Source organism: Macaca fascicularis, chromosome 9, assembly GCF_037993035.2.
Source record: "Macaca fascicularis isolate 582-1 chromosome 9, T2T-MFA8v1.1".
Taxonomy (NCBI): domain Eukaryota; kingdom Metazoa; phylum Chordata; class Mammalia; order Primates; family Cercopithecidae; genus Macaca; species Macaca fascicularis.
Window position 1 is genome coordinate 98,486,066 of NC_088383.1, and position 23,059 is coordinate 98,509,124.

At 40.7% G+C, this 23,059-nt stretch overlaps 1 protein-coding gene across 19 annotated transcripts in view; it reads right to left on the reverse strand.

Annotated features, from left to right (window-relative positions):
* Positions 1-23,059, reverse strand: part of PANK1 (pantothenate kinase 1) — a 119,572-nt gene that overhangs the window by 40,227 nt on the left and 56,286 nt on the right. For 3 of the 19 annotated variants that reach the window (XR_012417924.1, XM_005565922.4, XM_074002173.1), the window contains exon 1: positions 21,427-21,765. The exons of 10 other annotated variants lie outside the window; for them this stretch is intronic. Coding sequence is in view for 5 of the 9 variants with exons in the window: in XM_005565922.4 (XP_005565979.3) it covers positions 21,427-21,718 (292 nt within the window). In the remaining 4 variants the exon portion in view is untranslated. Of the gene's footprint in view, positions 1-14,036; positions 14,131-20,522; positions 20,743-21,426; positions 22,138-22,317; positions 22,426-23,059 lie in introns of those variants that run through there. 6 more of the 19 variants (XM_074002176.1, XM_065521127.1, XM_074002181.1 and 3 more) reach the window with 4 other exon arrangements.

Consider the following 23,059-nt stretch of genomic DNA (forward strand, 5'->3'; position numbering starts at 1 on the left):
TCAAATTTGCCTAATCATAAAAAATCACCTAAGGCACTTGTTAAAAATACAGACTCCCAGGACATCACCTAGAGATTCTGATTCAGTGGGATAGGAGTCACGTCCCAGAAAATGCTTTCAACAAGGGGTCCCTGTAATTCTCGTCAAGTTCAGAACTACTATTCTAGTTGAAACAAAATGAATACTGTAAGTAGCTGGACTACATTTGTTTGTTTGTTTTTCTGAGATGGGGCCTCACTCTGTTGCCCAGGCTGCAGTGTAGTGGTGTTATCACAGCTCACTGTAGCCTCAACTTCCCAGGCTCAAGGGTTTCTCCCACCTCAGCGTCCTGAGTAGCTAGGACTATAGGTATGCACTACCATTTCCGGCTAATTTTTACATTTTTTTGGTAGAGACGGGGTTTAGCCATGTTGCCCAGGCAGGCCTTGAACTCCTGGGCTCAAATGCTTCTCCTCCTCAGCCTCCCAAAGTGCTGGAATTACAGGAGTGAGCCACCATGCCCAGCTTGGACTACGTTTTAAAAGTGAGAAACTGTAGTTTGAAGGAGTAGCTCTTGCTTGAAACTGAGGGCAGAACTCTGAGGCAGACAGCTGAGGGCAATGCACAGCCACCAACTGGCAGGTGTTCCCATTCCCAGACACACGTAATTGCTTGTTAATGAAATTACTTATTGGCAATTTATAGCATGAGTGCCATAGGTGATTTTCAAATTTTAAATACAGTTTTTGAAGTACTAGGTATTATCCAGCCATGACTAAACCCCATGGCTGTGGTTTAGAAATATTCCACATATAATTAAATTCCCTAGATGGGCTCCTCTCTCCCCCTGACTGCCATCTTAAAAGTAAGCATGCACTCCTCCATCAAGAGGTTAGCTCTGGCAACAGTACTCACGTATTTAGGTCACGCAGACAGACATTCTTTGATTTGCAACCCACGTGGCTGACCTTGACACAGACAACCATGTGAAATTAGAACAACAAACAGAAACACCAACATGAAAGCTATGTTGCTTTTATTTTATTTTTTAGGTTGAGAAGAAAAAAAAATAAGCTCTTGCAGGGGCAAAGGAAGCCATGTCATTCTGATAGCACCATGAAGTGTATTGTTAGCTTGGATCTGGGCCAGGAGGAAGCAGGAATAAGATGAAGCTAGAGATGAGGAGACCCCAAAAAATGTCAAATCCATGAGGTTAATAAAAAATTTGTTTTCCTTCAGTCTCTTCCTTAAGTCCCTGAGTAGCTCAGTGAGACTGGTTTCTTTCCCAAGGTCCTGAAACCTCTCCATGCCATCCTTACAGGAAAATCAGAGAAAGATGACTGTCACTCTAGGGACCAGTGAGCTCATCTTTTCCCCTTCATGCCTACAGTCAAGCTGTGTATTTCTGCTTCAAGTGTTAAGGAGAGGAAATGGTAGGCAGATGAAATTTGTTTCCCATTCCAAAGTTACATTTTCACGCTGTCCAGAGGAGGTGGGAGGAAAATACACTTATACAGACAGCTACAGTCATCACCCCTATTTCTCACCAAGAAGCTGCCAGTTCTGCCCAATCTAGAGGCAATAGAAGATAAGTATCAACTTTCTGTGTGGTCCTCAGCTTTAATTATGCCACTTTCTTCATCAGAAGTAGTCCCTGGACAAAAAAGAAGACTCCACAGTTTTGACCATGCAGGTGTGCCAAGGGACATGACCACCATGCGTCTATGTGGCTGTCTCCAATGTGATCATTTCAGCAACCAGAGCTGAGCACAGCATCCACCCAGGAATGGCTCCTTCAACCTCCTAATGCCCAGCACTAAGGCTCAAGATGGTAATCTCATTACCTGCTTAAACAAATCCCCACTTAAACCAGCAAGAGGTTTAGCTTTCTGTCTTGACAAGCCACCAGAGTGTGACTGCATACTCTAGGGATACTATTGACAATTTAATACCAGAGTGTGGTTAATTAAAGAGGCTTCAGGGAGAACAGCATTGCTGTGTGGCACAACCAGGTGGAACAACAGGTCTACCAGAAATGGGCCTTGTTCATTTATTTCTTAACTGTGAAAGTCTGGCAAATCTCTAAAGTTGAGCTCGGGGGCAGAGGACTGAGGAAAGGTATGCCAACTGCTCACATGGCAACGCAAGCTGACAAAAACACCTGCTTTAAATAATCTGAGACCAACTACAGTCGCTCCTTCATATCTGTGGCTCCAATCACAGATTCAACCAACTGCAGACTGAAAATATTTGAAAAAAAAAAAAAAATTCCACGAAGTTCCAAAAGGCAAAACTTAAATTTGCCACGTGCTGGTGCTATAAAGAATCCATGTGAATAAGGTGACATGTAGGCATTGTAGTAGGTATTAAATCATCTAGAGATGATTTAAAGTATATGGGATGATATGCATAGATTACATGCAAATACTATCCCATTTTATACAAGGGAGTTGGGCATCTGAGGATTTTGGTACCCATGGGGGTCTTGGAACCAACACAATGGATACTGAGGGAAAATCGTTCGGGCTTATTCACTCACCGATTGAACAGATACTTATTTTGTTCCTAGACAGTGTGAGGCACTCTGCTAAACAGAGTCAGGAAGCGGCAATGAGCCAGTCCCCTTGGCAGTTACATTCTAGTCCACAAAAACTGGTCATTAATTGAGAACAGTCTGGGAAGGAGTGAAAACTCTGCTGTGAGTGAAATCCACATTGTTAGAAAATCAGACATGACTTAATTAAAACAATTCTTTAATATTCACTAATGGTAGCTCTATGTAGGGCACCCTCCTAAGCATCGTAACTATCACAAAGTCAAGTCTGACATTCCCTAGCCATCAAAGAAACTTGTAATTTCACTAGATATGAGACTAAAACTTATACAAGGTTTAAAATAATAAGATATTAATGTTGGAGAGTATAAGAGCTCTGGCCCACAACAGGCAAATGAAAAGATGCTCAACATCATTGGCTATTAGGGAAAAGCACATCTAAACCACAATGAGATACGACTTAAAACCCACTAAGATTATAAGTTTTGAAAAATTGAAAACAACAAGTATTATGAAGATGTGGAGAAATGGGAATCCTCACACACCACTAGTGGAAATGCTAAATAGTACAGTCACTTCAGAAAACTGGCAGTTCTGCAAGAGGTTAAACAAAGAGTTACTATATGATCTAGCAATTCTAGGACTAGGTATATATACCCAAGAGAAATGAAAACTCATGTCTACACAAAAACCTTACATGAATGTTTATAGCTGCATTATTCACAATAGCCAAAAGGTAGAAACAACCCAAATGTTCATCAACTGATGAACATGGATAAATAATGTGATAAATCCACCCCATAAAATATTATCTGGCAACAAAAAGGGACAACATACTGATACATACTACAACATGGATGAATCCTGAAAACACTATGCTAAGTGAAAGCTGCCAATCAGAAAAAAATCATGTATGATATGACTTTACTCATTTGAAATGTCCAGAATAAGCAAAACTCTAGAGACAGAAAATAGATTAGTTGCCTAGGGTTGGGGATTGTGGGGGAAAAAGAGGAGTGACTGCTAATAATTTTCTGGGAGGGGATAAAATATTCTAAAGTTAATTGTGATAGTTGTACAACTCTGTGAATACACTAAAAACCATAGAATTGCATCCTCTAAATGGATGAATTGTATGGTGTATGTGAATTATATCTTAATTTTCTCATTTCAAGATACATTTTTAACATATAAATGCCAATTATGTTAGTTCTTGAAGATAATCTTTCTAAAATGCACAACCCACTTCCCCATATTTTTAAACAAAACAGACTGAATGACATTTGAGGTCTTCTTGATGATTCACGGTCAAACGAGAATCAATTATTGTGCTCACTGTACACTGATGTCCTCAGGAATCATGTAAACTTGTGCTTCCCTGGGTGCTACGGTTTGAATCTTTTGTCTCTATTATAGTTTTCTACGTCTTGCTTTTGGGCTAAAGCTGTTAATTTCTCACTGCTGTCAGTGTTACTGTAATATATCTATCCAGAACCTGCTGTGTCTGAATGCAGAGAAACCAGGAAAGCAAGTCTGTTGAAACTGCATGTACAGTTATTATTTGTCAATGTAAAAAATAAAATTAAAAAAGAAGAGTACATAGATTCTGAGGAGAGCACAGGAACCACTCTCAAGTGTAAGATGCATGAGCATCTCTGACTTTATCTACTTCCTAACAGTGATTTTTTTTTTTTTTTTTTTTTTTTTTTGAGATGGAGTCTCACCCTGTGGCCCAGGCTGGAGTGCAGTGGTGCGATCTTGGCTCACTGCAAGTTCTGCCTCTCGGGTTCATGCCATTCTCCTGCCTCAGCCTCCCGAGTAGCTGGGATTACAGGTGCCCACCACCACACCCAGTAAATTTTTTTTTTTTTTTTTGTATTTTTAGTAGACATGGGGTTTCACTGTGTTAGCCAGGATGGTCTCGATCTCCTGACCTTGTGATCCACCCACCTTGGCCTCCCAAAGTGCTGGGATTACAGGCATGAGCTATCACGCCCCCAACACTGATTTTGATCACTCGGAAGTGTTTGCTTCCGTCCAGTGCTCAGCTGCCTTCAGGGTTATCACTGGCATTCCCTGGGGTTATATGCATTGTAGTTAGAAGTGACGGGCATTGTAGTTACAAGTGAATTCTTTTTTACCATAATAATTTTTATCAAAGGCACAGCTAGATGTAATATCTGACTGAGAAAAGGGATTAAAACTTTATAAAATATAAATATGAACATTCAAAATATTTTATTCGCCTGGGATCATTTAGTTTGGGGGCATAGTGTTCTTCCATACCATTAAGAGTGAGATTTTTTCAAATTCTTTAGCGTTGGAACTTTTAAAAGTTCTATCTTAATTCTAATCCCAGATATGAAAGAGAGAAAAGCGACATCTTATTTGCATTGTCTCATTTTACAAATCATGTCACATCTAATGTAAAGTTAATTAATGAGAACAATGATGCTTGTTCAACATAAAGGCTAGAAACTGTCACTTACGGATGATAGCTGCAGTTTCATGAACTTCACCCATTTATTTCTGTACTTTATTTGGATCACACAATTTTGAAGAAAGTTTGAATCAGAGAGAGCAGCTGCAAATCATAACTGTTCTTTTGAACAGCTTCCTTTGCAATCTCAGGGATTTCTTGAATCAAAACTGATTCAGCAGCTTGAAAAGATTTACTGAAAATGTTTCAGCTTCTTGCTGAATACTAAAAATATCTAACAACTCCTCACTTTGCTTGCAACACATATAAAAATAAAAAAAAACATCCAAACCTTTTAATTAGTGCTAAAACTCTAAGATAGCATTACCAGGACTTGACAGGTTACCCATTTACTTGTTATGTAACTGACCTAAGCCAGGGTGAGAGGGTTTGCCAAGAAAATATGTCTAAGCCTTGACTAAAATTTAATTGATTCTGGTACTCATGTGCTGAAGTAGTATATTAGCTTATGCAATCTTAAGTGGACAGATATATACAGGCCAAACTTTAAGACTTTAGAGCTACAAACTTACCAATAAATAATTTATAGGAATTCAGAAGAATTTTATTCCAATGACTGTGAAAAATGAGTTAACCCAGCAGCCGCAGCAACAGTATATCAATTAACATTTAGGGCACACTATGTGCCATGTGCTAGCAGCGTTTCATGCATTATTTAATTCAGTTCTCAAAACCCAGTGAAGTTGGCACTATTATTACTCCCATTTTACAGATTACATAATTGAGGCTCAGAGAACTCCCCCAAACATTAGGTGATCTCTAATGTGCTTTTTTTTTTTTTTTTTTTTTTTTTTTTTTTTTTGAGATGTTGTCTTGCTTTGTCGCCCAGGCTGGAGTGCAGTGGTGCAATCTCGGCTCACTGCAAGCTCCACCTCCCGGGTTTATACCATTCTCCTGCCTCAGCCTCCCTAGTAGCTGGGACTACAGGCATCCGCCACCTCACCCAGCTAATTCTTTGTATTTTTAGTAGAGACGAGGTTTCACCGTGTCAGCCAGGATGGTATTGATCTCCTGACCTCGTGATCCACCCACCTCGGCCTCCCAAAGTGCTGGGATTACAAGCATAAGCCACTGCGCCTGGCCTCTAATGTGCTTCTTAAATTATAGCTTTTAAATAGTTAAAAAAAATTTTTTAAGGTTTTTGTATTAAACATTTGGACCCTTTAAAAGTTGCAACCAAGCTGGGTAGGCTGGTGCTTCCCTATAGTCTCAGCTACTCAGGAGGCTGAGGCAGGAGGTTTGCTTGAGCCTAAGAGTTGGAGATTAGTCTGGGCAACACAGCAAAACCACATTTCTAAACAAACATGTTTTTTTTTACATGCTGTATATAACTGTTGCACAACAAATATCCATGAATGAATAAACCCAAATGCTTATACACCATTACCTAAGACTTTCCTGTATTACAACCCAGTATAAAAGTTGATACTAATGATGTCCCTAAATTATTAGAATATGTTAAATGATACTACCTTGTCAAAGAAGGCAGTGATGTATAAAATGCATCTGAAGCACATTTTCATAAAACTGACAAGAGTAAACCAGTTCTGGCAGTTTATACAGACAGGAATTCACTGATATTTAACTAGCTTGATCCCAGGAATGTTCAACAACTTTAGTGATACTGATTCAGGATTTTTTTCTTTCCTCTTGTGGTAAATTAAAACACAGAGTCGTAGGTCTAAAGATTGCTTGAAATTGCAAATTTTAGCAATACCCCTTCTATCAACCCTTGGTTCAATCCTGAATCCAGCAACTCCAGATTCCTAGGCCTGAGGCCAGTCCTACATCCTAATTGTCTTCAGAGAGCTAGCTTGCCTGCTCCCACTGGCCCCATCCAAATGGCTTCAGAGCAAAGGAGAAGGGTGGAATTCTTTTAATACTGTTCTTTAGTTCTTAATCTATATTTCGAGACAAAAATTTTGTAGGAGATACCAATCACTCCTAGTCCAGTGATAATTGGGTGATTCCAAAAAAGCTTTTTGGCACAGGACTATTTCATTCTAAGAATGAGGTTTCAAATCTCAGACCATGAAGAAATGGTAAAAAAAAAAAAAAAAATTGATCATAAACAAACAACAACAGGTATGGGCAAATGAAAGAATTCTCCAGGGGCAACACAAATCAGGTTTTCATTTATCCACCTACGAATGAGATGTAACAATTTTAATTGTGGTTAGATAACTGAATTTATCTAATTGTGCAACATAAAACACTATAGTCTCAACTGGATATAGTACACTACTAACTTTTACAGCAAATAACAGATTGTGGGTTTTTTTTTTTTTTTCAAAAAAAAGTTCTTTTCTTTTGGAAATAAAGACAAAAACATTTAATATTGAACATATGATTTCTGAGGTCGGCTTCAATATTATAAAATTGGACATGATTTGGTAATTATAGAAGCTGAGTGATAAGTACTTGGCAGTTCATTATGCTATATTCTCTAGTTTTGTATAATGCTTAAAATGCAGAAATAGTTGTTAAAATCCCAACACTTTCCAAGATGCTCACTTAGGACAGTAAGAGGACAAGTGGAGCACAGTCAGTCACCTTTGGAATAAAAACCATGAGTCTGAATTGGGGAAGTCCCTTTTTTGCCACACAGATCCTGCTTATGGAACCAAATATATCAAACAGGTTTCCCTTTAGCTGGGACAAACTTCAATCCACTTATCCTAACCAGAAACATATAATGAAAATATTCTGGCAATTCCACCCTGACATTTCAGCAGCAGTAAATAAATTATAAATCACCCTAGAAAGGTACAAGCCTCAACTGGGGCCAGGTTTATATCTATTTAAGAAAAAAAAAATTTGGTGTTCCCCAATCCACAATGAACAAATAACTCAAAATAATTGAAGTCATTAAAAAACAAAAACAATAGTGAATTATGAAATAAGTATATAAGTCCAAATTTATAATTTTCCATGATTAATACTTAGGTGCATGCATGTCTACATATCCATACACAAAAAAGCACATGTATTATTTTCTGCTAGCATTGATAGAACAGTTAACACCTGCTTGGTCTACCTGCTGGGTAATCCAGCACTAAGCCCAGCTACATTTACAGTAGGAATTTAGGAAGGAGGAAGGGAGGAAAATAACGATGTGATTCTAAAGAAATTCTACCCTCATACTAACCATAGTGAGCCCTGAGGTATTTGTTGAATACTTTCTTTCCTGAGAATAAGCCTTCCTCATCAAACTTCTCATCTTCAGAGATTGTCCTACTTAGCAAAGGACATGCTGACCTTTACTCCCCTTCTCTACGTCAAATGCTTCAATAATTCAATTGGTATTACTGATGCCCGCTGGGACTTTTCTATGAGCTTCTTCTGTGAACTGTGTCCCAGTCATTGTGTACTGGTAAATGTTTAACAACTGGTTCTTTGAAAATAAAGCCCTGATTTCCAGTGTTTACCAGTTTCCATGGTGTATATATATATATCCATCATGGCCAATTTCAAGGTATCAGCATAAGAATATTGAAATGCAGAGTTGGGAAGTCATGCATATAAACACCCATAGCCTGTATAAGTTGGCTTTAGCACAACGCTGAGACTCCTGGTTTGCCTAGGATAGTCCCAGTTTATATCTGTAGTACTGGCATAATTAATGGTACCCCTACCACTCTTCAAAAGTGTTAATGAAATATTATGTGGTAACCCCAAAGAATAAATCACTTTTGGACCCTTTCTCAAAGTAAAAACCTTCCACAAAAAAACATAAGACCTTCCATAAAAGGTAAGAAGATGTGATTATCTCCTTAGTCAAATGTATACTAACTTCCTAGTATGGAACATCCTAAAAACACAACATCCTTTTAACTTTTTTTTTTAAATCAAACATAGGTAGTTGGGGGAGTATGAATAGTAAACAGGTTCCACTATGTTCAGGTCCTGACTCACACACAGGGTTTAGTGATTTCTGGAGCTATTACAGCATCTGAGTGAAGAAATCAAGCCATACAGTTGGCTTCAGGTTACACTCTAGCTTAGAGTCACATGAAACCAAATATCACATGCAGAGTCTAGCACAGTGCCTAGCCCAAAGAAATTAAAAACTGGTTAGTCCCTGTAGGTTTAATAGAAATCATTAAATCTCAGAGTTCAAGGCTACCCAGGTCAATACTTACTTGATCTCCTTTATGACTACCCCAAGAAGTCATCCTCCAAACTTGCTTAAATACTTGTCAGCAACCCAGTATAACCTGCACTGAGTCACATAGGTAGAATCTGGCAGGCAAGAGTATTGGTCTTGGTTCTTCAAAGAGGAGAACCCAAAAAAGAGTCAAGATAACATAACTATCTTTAAATATCTCATGAGCTGTTATGTAGAAGACGAATTGGATGTATTGAATTGTCCATGGGGTAGAAGTTATAGGAAGACAGATTTTGAGTTAGTATAAGGAAGAACATCTAACACCACCACAGTAATAATAGCTAACATTTATTGAGTGCTTCCATTTTGCTGGAAGCCTCACCATACTGCTAACTCATGTCAATCTTGAAGTCAACGAATCTATTCCTATCTCTGGTCGCCCCTGATGATCTACCTTGGGCTATAAAAGAGTTGTTTGTCCAGAAGCCCCGGAGGGATCCAAGTAACTGGCTGCCCAGGCTAACTACAACTCACAGAGGTTCATACAGGTCCAGTCTGTCCTGAGCCTCTATCTAAAGTCCTTGCAGCCTCAGATTCAATGTAGGATCAAGGCCAAGAGTACTAGAAGGTGCATGTGCTGGTGTTGAAGGCAAGCACCTAGAAATAGTCATCTCATTCATCATCTGCCAGAGGAAGATTCCAGAGTCTTGCACATATTTGCAAGGACATTTTTTCAATTATTGGAGAATGGGTTAAAAAAATGACCCAAGAACTGGATGTAGCTGTTCTGAATTCTGAAGTTTTGTTCAATCACATGGCTTTTATAAAGGAAAAATACTCACTTTTCTTATCTTTCTCATCTCCTTTGCATATAACTGCCTCACTCAAGGGCTGAGATATCAAACAGTTAAGATCAAAAGAGGATACTTCCTTTTTAAAAAAATAACCATGTCCTGACACAAGATTAGCAATCAAATAAATTCCACAGTCCTCTTATTCACTAATTTGCCAGCATCACTCTCAGAGAGGGTATGCTATACTTGGTGAGGCAATCTATGACAATCAGGTCAAGACTTGTGACATAGGTCATGTGTCCTGCTTCTAGAAACATGAGAGGGTATTAGGGAAGCTTCCATTGAAGAAATGGTATCAGATCGGGTTGGGGAATCCTCTGAAATCCAGTCCCCAAAAGATTCCCAGTCAGGGCAAGATGAGTTTGTGGAAATCCTGGTATTTCAGAGTCTTGGAAGCCTCTGTAATTAAATAACAGCAATGACATTAATATTAAATGTCTACACAGTTGGTCATTCAGCAAATATATATATAGATATATATATATAGAGAGAGAGAGATAAAATGTCCTCTATTAATATAAATAAAACTAGTATTAATAGTGACTTAGTCCATTTTGTGCTGCTATAACAGAACACTTGAGACTGGGTGATTTGTAATGACACAGAAATTTATCTGGCTCACAATTCTAGAGGCTAGTAAGGCCAAGACTGTGGGGCTGCATATGGCAAGGACCTTCTTGCTGCGTCATCCCATGATGGAAGTGTGAAAGGGCAAAAGAGCATGCATGCACAAGAGAGCAAGAGAGTGAACTCACAGCCTCAAACCCTTTTATAATGGCACTAATTATTCATGGGGATGGAGCTCTCATGACCTAAATGTCTCCCATTAGGCTCCATCTCCCAACACTGTTACACTGGGGATTTTCAACACATGCTTTCTAGGGGACACATTTAAACCACAATATTCCACCCTGGCTCCCCAAATTCATGTTCTTCTCACATAAAAAATACATTCATTTCATGCAATAGCTCCAAAAGTCATAACTTTCCAGCATCAGCCCAGAAGTTCAATGTACAGAGTCTCATCTGAATCAGGTATGGATGAGATTCAAGGCAGGATTCATCTTGAGGCACATTTCCCTCTAGCTGTAAGCCTGTGAAATCAAACAAGTTACTTGCTTCCAAAATACAATGGTGGAATAGGCACAGGATAGACATTCCCATTCCAAAAGAGACAAATAAGCAAGAAGAAAGGGATAGTCTTAAGTCAATCCAAAACGTAACAGGGCAAACAACACTAAATCTTAAGGCTCCAGAATAATCTTCCTTGACTCCACATCCTACCATCTGGGAACACTGGAGTGGCAGTTGGGCTCCCAAGGCCTCAGGTAGGCAGGCCTACCCTTATAGCTTTGCTTGGTGCTACCCATGCAGCGACTCTCACAGGCTGGTGTCAGATGCCTGTGGCTCTCCTGGTTGGTGTTTCACGCTGGTAGTTCTGGAGTTCTGGAGTGTTGGTGTGAGCCCACTCCTTAGGCTTTACTAGGCATTGCTCTAGGAGACTATCTGCGGTAGCTCTGACCCCAGGTTATGCTGCACATTGCCCTAGTAGGGGCTCTCTGGGTGGCTCCACCCCTGCAACACGTGTCTGCCTGGGCCACGAGGCTGTCTATGATATCCTTTGAAATCTAGCTGGAGAAAGCCATGGCTCCACAATTCTTTTTTTTTTTTTTTTTTTTGAGATGGAGTGTTGCTCTGTTGCCTAGGCTGGAGTGCGGTGGCGCAATCTTGGCTGACTGCAACCTCCACTTCCCGGGTTCAAGCGATTCTTGTGCCTCAGCCTCCTGAGTAGCTGGGACTACAGGTGCATGCCACCACACCCAGCTAATTTTTTGTATTTTTAGTAGAGATGGGGTTTCACCGTGTTAGCCAGGATGGTCTCCATCTCCCGACCTTGTGATCCGCCTGCCTTGACCTCCCAAAGTGCTGGGATTATAGGCGTGAACCACTGCACTCTGCCTGCCTCCACAATTCTTGTATTCCACATGTCTGTAGACTTAACACCACATGGATGCCCAAGATTTGCTGCCTGCACATTCCAAAGCTGTGGCCTGAGCCACACCAGAGCACCCTTGAGCCATGGGTGGGGTGAGCAAGAAGCACTGTACTGAAATGTGGAGAGCAGAGACTTCAGGCAGCCCTGAGCAGTGAACTCCACGATCCAGAGGGCACACTAGGTCTCTCTTTTGATATACAGTCATACGTCACTTAATGACAGGGATATTTTCAGAGAAAAGAAGTGTCATTAGGCAATGTTGTCATTGTGCAAACAGCATAGAGTGTACTTACACAACCCTAGATGGTATAGCCTCCTACAGACCTAGGCTATATGGTAAACCCTATTGCTCCCAAGCTGTAAACCTGTACAGCATGTTACTGTGCTGAGTATTGTAGGCAATTGTAACAATGGTTAGTATTTGTGTATCTAAACAGATCTAAATGTAGAAAAGGGACAGTAAAAATACAGTATAAAAGACAAAAAGTGGTGTACCTGTATAGGGCACATACAGGAACTTCCAGGACTGAAAGTTGCTCTGGGTGAGTGAGTGGTGAGTAAATGTGAAGGCCTAGGACATCACTGTACACACTGTAGACTTTACAAACATTGTTCACTTAGGCTACACTAAATTTATAAAAAGAAATGTATTTCTTCTGTAATCAATTATATTTAGCTTACTATAATATTTTTACTTTATAAACTTTCTAATTTCTAAAATTTTTTTACTCTTTTGTAATAACACTTGGCTTAAAACACAAACACATTGCATAGGTGTACAAAAATATTTTCTTTATATTCTAATTCTATAAGCTTTTTTGTATTTTAAAAATTTTTTATTTTTATTTTTTTTACTGTTTAAACTTTATTTGTTAAAAACAAAGACACAAACACACACATTAACCTAGGTCTACACAGAGTCAGGGTCATCAATTTCACTGTATTCCACCTCCACATCTTGTCTCACTGGAAGGTATTATGTATTATACATAATTGAATGTGCTATATTTTTATATGACTGGCAGCCAGTAGGTTTATACCATCATCACCAAAAACAGATGAGCAACACATTGAGTTATGATGTTACAATGGTTATGATACCAATGAGCAATAAGAATTTTTCAGCTCCGTTATAATCTTATAGGACTACCTTTGTATATACGTGTTCCTTCCTTGGTGAAAAGGTCTATATGTGGGACATAACTGTACTTCCTTCTTCGAGGTCATGGCACCGTGTGCCTGTGATGGGAGGAACAGCATCAGTCATTTCCAAAATGCCTTCAGAGTCATTCTTCCATTGTACTAATGAACAGCCTCTGGTTTCCTTCTATCCCTACTGATGTCCTTATCAATTGGTTGCTTGCCCACACCCTTGGTCTTCTTTCCTGAAAATGTTCTTTCATTCTCTACCACATGGCCAGGATGAGAATCCTTCAAATCCCTAAATTCTGTTTCCTTTTTAATTATAAATTTTATCTTTAAATCATTTCTCTCTTCTCTTTTCCTGTATGCAGTTAATATTTTGCTTAGAAATTTCTTCCATCAAATATCGTAGTTTATTGCTCTTACATTCTGCCTTCCGTAAAGCCCTAGGGTACAGACACAATTCAGTCAAATTCTTTGCCACTTCATAACAAGGCTGGTTTTTACTCCAGTTTCCAATACCTTATTCCACTTTTCCATCTGAGAGCTCATCAGAATTGCCTTTTTTGTTCTTATTTGTACCAACATTCTCATCACTATCACATAATTAATCTCTAAGCAGATTTAGACTTTTACTACAGCTCTCCTCTTCTCAGCCTTCACCAGAACCACATTTAATGCTCTGTTCATAGCAACACAGGTTTTTCATAGCCTGCTTCCCCACATTCTTCCAGTCTCTACCTGTTACCCAGTTCCAAAACCGCTTTTACATTTTCAGGTATTTGTTATAGCAGCAGCCCTAATTCTCAGTACCAGTTTTCTGTCTTAGTCCAGTTTGTGTTGCTATAACAGAATACCTGTGACTGGGTAATTAATAATGAACAGAAATTTATTTGGCTTACAGTTCTGGAGGCTGAGAAGTCCAAGATCGAGGGATTGCATCTGGTGAGGGCCTTCTTGCTGCATCATCCCATGGCAGAAAGGTAAAAGAGCATGCTTGAGAAAGAGCAAGAGATTGAACTTGCAGCCTCAAGTCCTTTTACAATTGGCATTAACCCATACATGAGGGTGGAGCCCTCATGACCTAAACATCCCCCATTACGCCCCACCGTCTAACACTGTTGCATTGGAGATTACATTTCCAACACATGGGTTCTAGGGGACACATTCAAACCATGATAAATAGTAAGATATCTTTTACTACGCATGTACTAGGGTCCAGGCATGGTACTACACTTGATATCCATTTTCCACATTTGGTTCTTACTACAGCTGATAAGATGGCCACCATTATCTCTATTCAACAGTGAGCCTTGATGAAGTTAAGAATCTCACCTAAGGCTTCACTGCTAGTAAGCAGGAAATGAGGATCTGAATCCAGGTCTGGTGGCAACAAAGCTCTTTACACCACAGAACCCAACCCATACTTGCTTCATGGAACCCACCAGGGCCCTGCCCAGGAGAGTCAAAATCTTAACTCAAATAGTTTTACCCTGAGTCCTGAGCCCTCAGTTTCCTCATTTGTAGAAGGAAGATAATGACAGCACCTATCTCACAGGCTGCTGGAAGTATTTGATGAGAGAATCTATATGTCTAACTTAGTGCCTAGCACATAGTAAGTGCTCCTCAATGTTGGCTACTGTTACCTCCACAGACACATGGATGAGCTTTTTGCCAGAGGTGTACAGATTACATGCACCTATCTTTTCCGAAAGTTTGACAGAACACATATCCTTTCCCCAACATAAATAATAGGCTTATTGTGGTAGAAAACAAAGCCAGTTGGCAAGGAAGATAGACTTGGGTTACAGTTTTGGCCCTGTCATTCACTGATTACAGGTCTTTGGACAGGTTGCTTTGCTCTTTTGAGCCTCTCTTTGCCCATCTTTAAAATAGAGAGCAGGAGTGGGAATTGCATGCTTTTGTAAAAGCACATACAGAACGGACACAGAGATGTCACTCAATAATAGCTACTCTCATTACTGTGTAAATCGAAGCTACTGTCATGACTTTTTCCACTTTCTTTCCTAACTATAGAGAAATCTGCTAGAGGTCGAGGTCATTATTTTGATGTAATTCTCTTTAAAAATAATATTTCTTTGCCCCTTTGAATCATCTGCTACTCTCAAATATACTCTCAAGGAGAGAATACACATACACATACACACACACACACACACACACACACACACACACACACACACACAATTACCCAACAACTCCAGGCATTTAAAAGGTGTCATAAATTAAGTAATGAGGTACCAAGCTTGACAGCTGTACTATCTAGAGAAAAGGTCTACTTAGAAATTCTGTACGCCACAGTGGTTACACTAAATACTTGTCATTCCAAGGTTCCAAGATGAATACTGGCTTACCTATTAAACCTAAAGCATATGTAATTAAATATATTAGAAGTCAAACCCTGATTAATTTTCATGATAATTGGTTCATACTTAACATATACACACACAAAATATTAAAACGCAGGCTATCACACACACACAAAACAGCTTGTCAGTTAAAACCAATACTCCTTTGTTTCCCCTACTTATTCTGTCTCCAAAACTGTGATAGGTTTTGTTTTAGTCACTTGTTAAATGTCTCACATGTCAAGAAGCAACAACACTGTTTGTGTCTTTGGTCACCATGCCAAATAAAATATGCTTTGTATTATATTAATGTTGAAATTCACTTATTGGTCTTTTGGAGGAAAAGCAGTGTTCTTATGTTTAATAGAATCCTGATCCTTAACCAGTTGGACACTGGACACTGGGGCCTTAAATTATTATGCAACAGTTCAAATGTGTATTGTACAATTCACAGCTTAATTGACAAACTTGGGAATTTGACCACGCCCTAGAAGGTAGCAATACTAGAATGTGCTCCTGCTTTCCATTTTAGTCTTTTGTGTTTTAAGTTGCAATGTCTCTCATTCATGTAGAAGTATTGATTATGTTAAAATTAATTGTTAAAAATACTGTATGCATCCATACTCTATGCAGATACAACCAATTTTCCTTATTTATCTTTATTATACTGGTTTTTCTAATTAGCCTGATTCAAGGGTAATGTAAAGTCCAAGTGCCAAAGCTAAACATCCCAATATTTAGGAACTTAAAGCCTTATACTTTCACAGTGATGGCTAAAACTGGTAACAGATTTGGGGTTTTTCAGTCTGTACCCACCAGTATGCTACGTGCATAATTAACTCTCATTTTCTGCTATCTGGATGATTTGAGAAGTCAGAACCTCCGACCAGAAGGCTGACTGCATTCATCTACTCATTATTCCTGCCTGTTGCCACACACTGGGATGAGACGGAATAAGGTAGCACATGTCCTTGAGCCCTTCAGATGATACTCACATGTTTGCCTTTCTGCAGTGTAGTGGTCAGTGACTCAATTATTTCCTTTACATTCTTCTCCTGTCTCCACTAGTGTTATGGCTTTTCTAAAACAGTGTCCTTGGTGTCTAAAATATCCAGGTTTTCAAGACAACATCTATATACCACTTTGTGTCATTTCTGTTCCTCCTCTAAAAAGTATATATTCACCAATATTATTGAAAATAACCTTAGGGAATAAGAGTTATGTAAAAAGTTGTCGCTGCCATACTTCTGCTTTCTAATACAGCAAAAATACTCCAAGTTCTAATCAAGACTACAATGTTTGAATTAGTGAGTCAAAGTTTGTGTTTGTGTGTGTGTGCTTTGTGATATAAAGACCCTGTGTGTAGCCTAAAGCTGCAAAAGATAGGTTAAATAGATTTTGGAATATCTATATAATGGAATATCAGAAATATAATCAACCATTAAGGATGATGTTTAGATGCCATAAGAAAATGCTTATACTAAAATTTTTAATAAAAAAGTTATGTTAGTATGATCCAAAATTATCATTAATATATGGTACATTTTAAACAGCTGCTTTCTCTAAGTGGTGGGATCACAAGTACTTTTTCCTGCTTTGTTCCTACATTTTTTGTGCTATCCAATATTTTTAGCTATATTGGGGGAAAAAGACCAAAAGACCAAAAAAAAAAAAAAAAAAAAAAAAAGAGAGAAAGGAAGGAAAAAAAGGAAAAGAAAAAAAGAATTGTGGGATAGGAATAGTATTATAGCTGATCAAATACAACTCTTTGATCTTTCTTATTCTAAGCCTGTATTTGTTTGTTTGTTTATTTATTCAGAGACAGGGTCTTGCTTTGTGTTCCAGGCTGGAATGCAGTGGCACAATCATGGCTCACTGCAGCCTCGACCTTGGAAACTCAAGCAACCCTCCTGCCCCAGCCTCCTGAGTGGCTGGTACCACAGGCACATGTCATCATGCTCGGCTAAACTTTTTTACTTTTAGTTTTTGTAGAGATAGGGTCTCCCTATGTTGTCCAGTCTGGTCTTGAACCTCTGGGCTCAAGAGATCCTCCTCCCTTGGCCTCCCAAAGTACTGGGATTATAGGCATGAGCCACTGAACCTGGCCTGTAGTTTTCTAAAATGAAGAAAGTCAGCCTGAGGTTGTATGTGCCAGCTCAAATGCCTTGTCCTATGGATTAATGGTGGGCAATGTGTAGTGTGACAGTGATGATGAGAGCTGCCATTTATCAATAAGTTCTACGTGCCAAACAGGATTCTTTATATATATTATCTCATTTAATCCTCATAGCAGCCCCACAAGGTAGTAAGATTATCTCCATTTTGTTGATAGGAAACTGAAACATACAGGTAAAGTAACTGGCTAAGATCATCCAGCTGGGATTCAAGCCCTTGAATGAGCATACCATTTACAACACATTAGCATTCACAGCACCTCAGCATTAGTTTCAAAATATTTGTTAAATGAGGTGACCCTATGAGGTGCTACTTAATTGTGCTTCAGAGAATCAGCGCACCAAGGAGCAGATCAAAGGGATCTCCCTACTGATACCTCAAAGAAACTCCACTGAAGGACTTTTATCAAAGTCTGTTGTGGAGGTGGAGATGGCTTCCTCAATGAGGTAGTGATAGGGTTACTTGTACCTTTTTTTCTGTGACATCAGTCATATACTCCTGTACCCAAGGTGCAAGGCATATGAGAAAAATGTATTGTCTATAATCAGACATTCAATTTAATTGGGGAGACAAGTAACACATAGAACACACATGATAAAATCAGCAAAAGGCGGCTGGGCGCGGTGGCTCCAGCCTGTAATCCCAGCACTTTGGGAGGCCAAGGTGGGCGGATCACAAGGTCAGGAGAAGAGACCATCTTGGCTAACACGGTGAAATCCCGTCTCTACTAAAAATACAAAATATTAGCTGGGCGTGGTGGTGGGCGCCTGTTGTCTCAGCTACTCCGGAGGCTGAGGCAGGAGAATGGCGTGAAGCCGGGAGGCGGAGCTTGCAGTGAGCCAAGATGGTGCCACTGCATTCCAGCCTAGGCAATGGAGCGAGACTCCGTCTCAAAAACAAAACAAAACAAACGAACAAACAAAAAATTAGCACAAGGCAAAAAAATCCATTTATAATTAAATGTTAAGTCAATGGCAGAGCAGATAACTAGTGTCATCTAGTAGGAGGAACTGTCAGCTCTGAAGTGTCATAGAATTCTGAAGGTACAGGAAACAGCACTTGGAGATCACCTAGCCTAGCTCCAGCAGTTCAAGATTTGACCTAGTAACTTGGTTAAGATCACACTGCTGCTAAGTAGCAGAGATGGGTAAAGTACCTAAGGAAGCCTGATATTAAGTAGTCTAAGAAAAGCCTTTCAAGGACAAGTAGAGTGAGGTGATGGCACTTTAGATGAAAAGAGTGGACAACATTCTCCTTTCCTGGTTTAGCAAAATTAACCTGCCACTGGTCTGATTTTTAGATTGCAGGATGGTGAATAGTCTCGGCACTGAGAAGTCAGATTAAAATTTGTTAAATAATCTAAAAATACTGATCTGTTTTATTCCATCCATCATTTTCAAACATGAAGTATTTTAATGTGTATTGTCCTTTGCCAGAATATTACAAAATAGAAACACACCTATCCACATATGTATTCCAGATGCCTTTACAAGTGTTAACACTGGCTGTCTTAACATACATCTTGTTTGGACAGAGGCCAAATTGTTGTAACTGACCAGGAGGAAATAATTATTTGTCTAGTTGATGCTTCGCCACTGGCACACACTAAAGTTTGCATTTAAAGCACCCAACTACTCTTTGCAAAAATTATTCCTGTAAAATCTGTCAGTCATCAGCAAATAGGAATAAGCTTAGAGTATGTAAATACTCACAGAGTGCGTAAATGTTCCTCTTAGAGTAACTACTTCCTCTTAGAGTAACTAAATATCAACTGATTGGACAATATTCTTTTTATAAAGATATGTGAATGTCAATAGGCAAGGCACAAAGATATTAAGTTAAGCCATTTTTAACTAAGAAATTTTGGTAGTGAAAGGCCAGATTTGACTCCTCGGAACATGTAAAATTTATTTTAGAAATGGTTGTTCAAATCTGAGAGAAGAAAACATGGTAAATAATGTAAATCCAATTTTAACAAACCATTTTTAAAAAATTATAAGTAACAATCATGTTCATGAAACTTAAAACAACTAGGATTTTTATTTTGTAAGAAATATAAACCACTTTAATTTCTGACACAAAGCACACAGGCAGATAGTTACACTTTCTTGTATTTTAAAATAATTTCTGTGGGTTTGCAAGCACAAGTTAAGGCTCAGGTTAGTTTTTCTCTGTCTTCAAGGTATTCTTAGAAGGTGTATTTTAAATTCCTCAGAAGTTATTTCAAGAGTTGTTATATCCTCAATTAAACATAGAAGATTAAGTTAGAAGCTCCCTTTCATTATATTTTAGCTATTTTCATTGCAAACTCTAGTACAATCTGTCAATGTAGAGCAGAGAAATAACTGAAATGTAGCTTCAAAATAAGTAAAACAGGTTTATAAACCACAGGTAATCAATATTAAGTCCTGACTTTTAAAATATTAATACGAATGAAAGTCATTTTCTAACAAGTATCAAAAACAAAAGCAAATAAAAATTCAGGTGCTAGATTACAACCTTACACCTTACAACCTTAGCCAAATCTGCTGTTTGGCTTCAAAGTTCCACACAAAATCTTAACCTACAAACTTAACATTTCGAACCCACAAGATACAAGTACCAGAGTCACCCACAGTCATGTCAAAGTCCTTTCCAAGGTCTTAGAAACCTTAATCCAATGCAGAAAAGTTAAGAGTCAAAAAGACATAGAAACAGGGAAAAGTGAAGGTGTTATTTGCCAAACATTAAACTTTTACAGAAATCCAAAACCTACTTAACAATTTCCCTATATCGAACAGCATAACCTCTATGCAAAAGGTGTGTGCTCAAATGCAGTCATTTATTAGCATTTACTGTACTTACTTTGATTTTTGCCATTTATAAGCTTCGTTAAAGATACCCACAAAGAAGTAACCAGTTGAATGAGGTTCAGCTAAGAAAAACCAGCTGTAAACTCGACCTACAAATTTACATCCCACAACGTCCTGTGGGGAAGGTACACTTTACAAACTACCATTATATATACAAGCTTTAGATTGTGAAATAATGCACTTCGGCTTTCTCCGGTGTACATTACAATTACAAACCCTCAACTCAACCTCCTCCCTTTGAAAAAAAAAATCCACCTCCAATCTTCATTGGTCCACATAGTTCCGGCCCACATGGTATCAGTAGGTGTGTCCCTCCCAAAAAACCCTGTCATTGGCTGTGAAGAAACAGCGTCTAATAGGCTGTGATTTTTGGGGGTTGTTAAACTCCACGCCTCCAGACTTGCGCTTTCCAATAGACCCGAGACGCTGCCGGCTACTCTGTGATTCAAAGGGCAGGCAACCCCAGCAGGACGCGCTCAAAGAAGCGAGAGGGGTGAGAAAGGAGAGGGCACCCTCGGTGTGCTGCCCACTTTATCCTCACTCCTGGACCCCAGCAAACGTTCACACACATGCTTTTCCCAGCCACCAGTTAGAAGGGCGGACAGAGAGCGTTCGCCTATTATAGATCCTTGACCTAGGGACCCGCTCAAGCTCCATGTCCAATCGCCCCATTCTACGGATAGAAGCGAGCAAAAGGCAGGCTCAGGCAACGACCTGTAGTGCTTGATGCCCCCTGGGAAAAGAATGAGTCCCAGGAACCCACTCTGTGCAGTCCCTCGACCGCAGACGCGGGGGCGCACGGGACGTGCTGCGGCGTCTGATCCAGCCGCTCCCAGTCCCGGGCCCCGCACGCTGCGTCTGCCTTGCGCCCGCGCTCCCCTCCCAGCGGGACTTACGCGGCCTGTTCTTTCTCCCCGAGTCCATCCTCCTCCGCAGCCGGCATTTCTTGGCCGGGGAATCATGCTGAGGGAGCAGTGGCTGCGGCTGGAGCTCCGGTAGGAGCGGGAGGCGCTGGGGCACTGCGTCGTTGCCGCCCACGGGACCCCGGCTGCAGACGAGCGGCGGCTGGACTGGCGGCGGATGGAAGCCGTTGTGCAGCAGCCCGTTCACAGCGGCGGCGCTGGTGCCCACGGGGGCCCCAGGGGATTGCGGGGCCGAGCGCTCCGGCTGCCCGCCGCGGTCGCCCATGCCGGGTGCTGGCGGGGCTGCGCGCGGGCCCCGGCTCAGGCGGCCTCGCTGGAGGTCATTCTCGGGCGTCTTTATTTCCCCGGATCCTCCCTGCGGCTTCCGATTCGGCAGCCGCAGAGCCGGCGCCTGGGGATGGCGAACCCGGCGCTCCTCCCCTCCTCCTGCCGACTCCCCCACCTCCTCCGCGCCCTGCCCCCCGCGCGCCGGCCCCACGACGCCGGCCTGGAGCACGCCAGCCCAGGGCTCGGAATCGGGGATCCCCGCGCACCCCCAGCCGGGGCTCCCGCCGCCCGCCTTCCCCCGATCCCCGGGCCGCGCGACTTCAAACGCGGCTTCCTCGCCTCCCAGACTGGTCCCCGCCACTGAGCATGCCCAGTCCTGCCCGCCACCGCCACCGACGAGTTTCAACATGGGGAATCAAGTTCTCTGGGCTTGCAGAGAGGAGATGGGCGGGTTGGGCTTTGTATGGCGGAGTGAAAACGAGAGGGGTCTGGGAGAGACAGCGAGAGGAGCGAACCGCTTCAGGAGGAATACGGGAGGAAGACAAATATTTGCAGAGGTTTCAGGTTTGCTAATCCTGTCCCCAGTGGGCAAGATACCTTTGCAAGGTCATTCACGTTATCCTCCCCGCTTTGTGAGTGTGTGCTTACGCGCGCGCGCGTGTGTGCCTGTGCGTTTGGTTAAGTGACCAAACTACTTAGAGGCCTGAGGGGCGGGAGGAGAACAATTATTTATAGAAAAGTAGGCAGACTTGGGGAGGGAGGGGAGTGAAATTTCTTTGCTGGCACACACACACACAAACACCATGTGGTTTCATGGAGTTGTCTTTTGCAGGGAGGAAACCTAGGAATACAGTGTAAGGACAGTGAAGGACAAAACTGTAGGCAGGATTAATCGGTGCTGAAAGAGACCAAATAAACAGGAGCAATTCCATGCTATAAAAAGCACTTTCCTCACCCAGGAAGGACTTCAAAAGACAATGTCATGTTATTTATAGAGTAAGGAGTTGCCTCTTCTAAGAAGGCATCACGTGGTGACCAACACCATGAGCTTTGGAGTCAGCAGTGGGTTCAAATTACAACTCGGCCACTGAGCAAACACAGATAACGTTATTGCTCAAGGTAACACTTCTGGCAATAGGAAACGGGACTGTCCATGCTCAGTATGCAGGACTAATTTGAGTGGTGAGTACCTTCCCAAAGTTATGCAATCTCTTGAGGCCTCACTTTCCTATCCATAACAGGAGGCTGTTGTGAGAAAACCTACTAAAAGTACCTGGTACAATCCTGGCACATAGTAAATGCTCAGAAAGCTAGTTTTCCTTATTATGCTGTTCGCCCT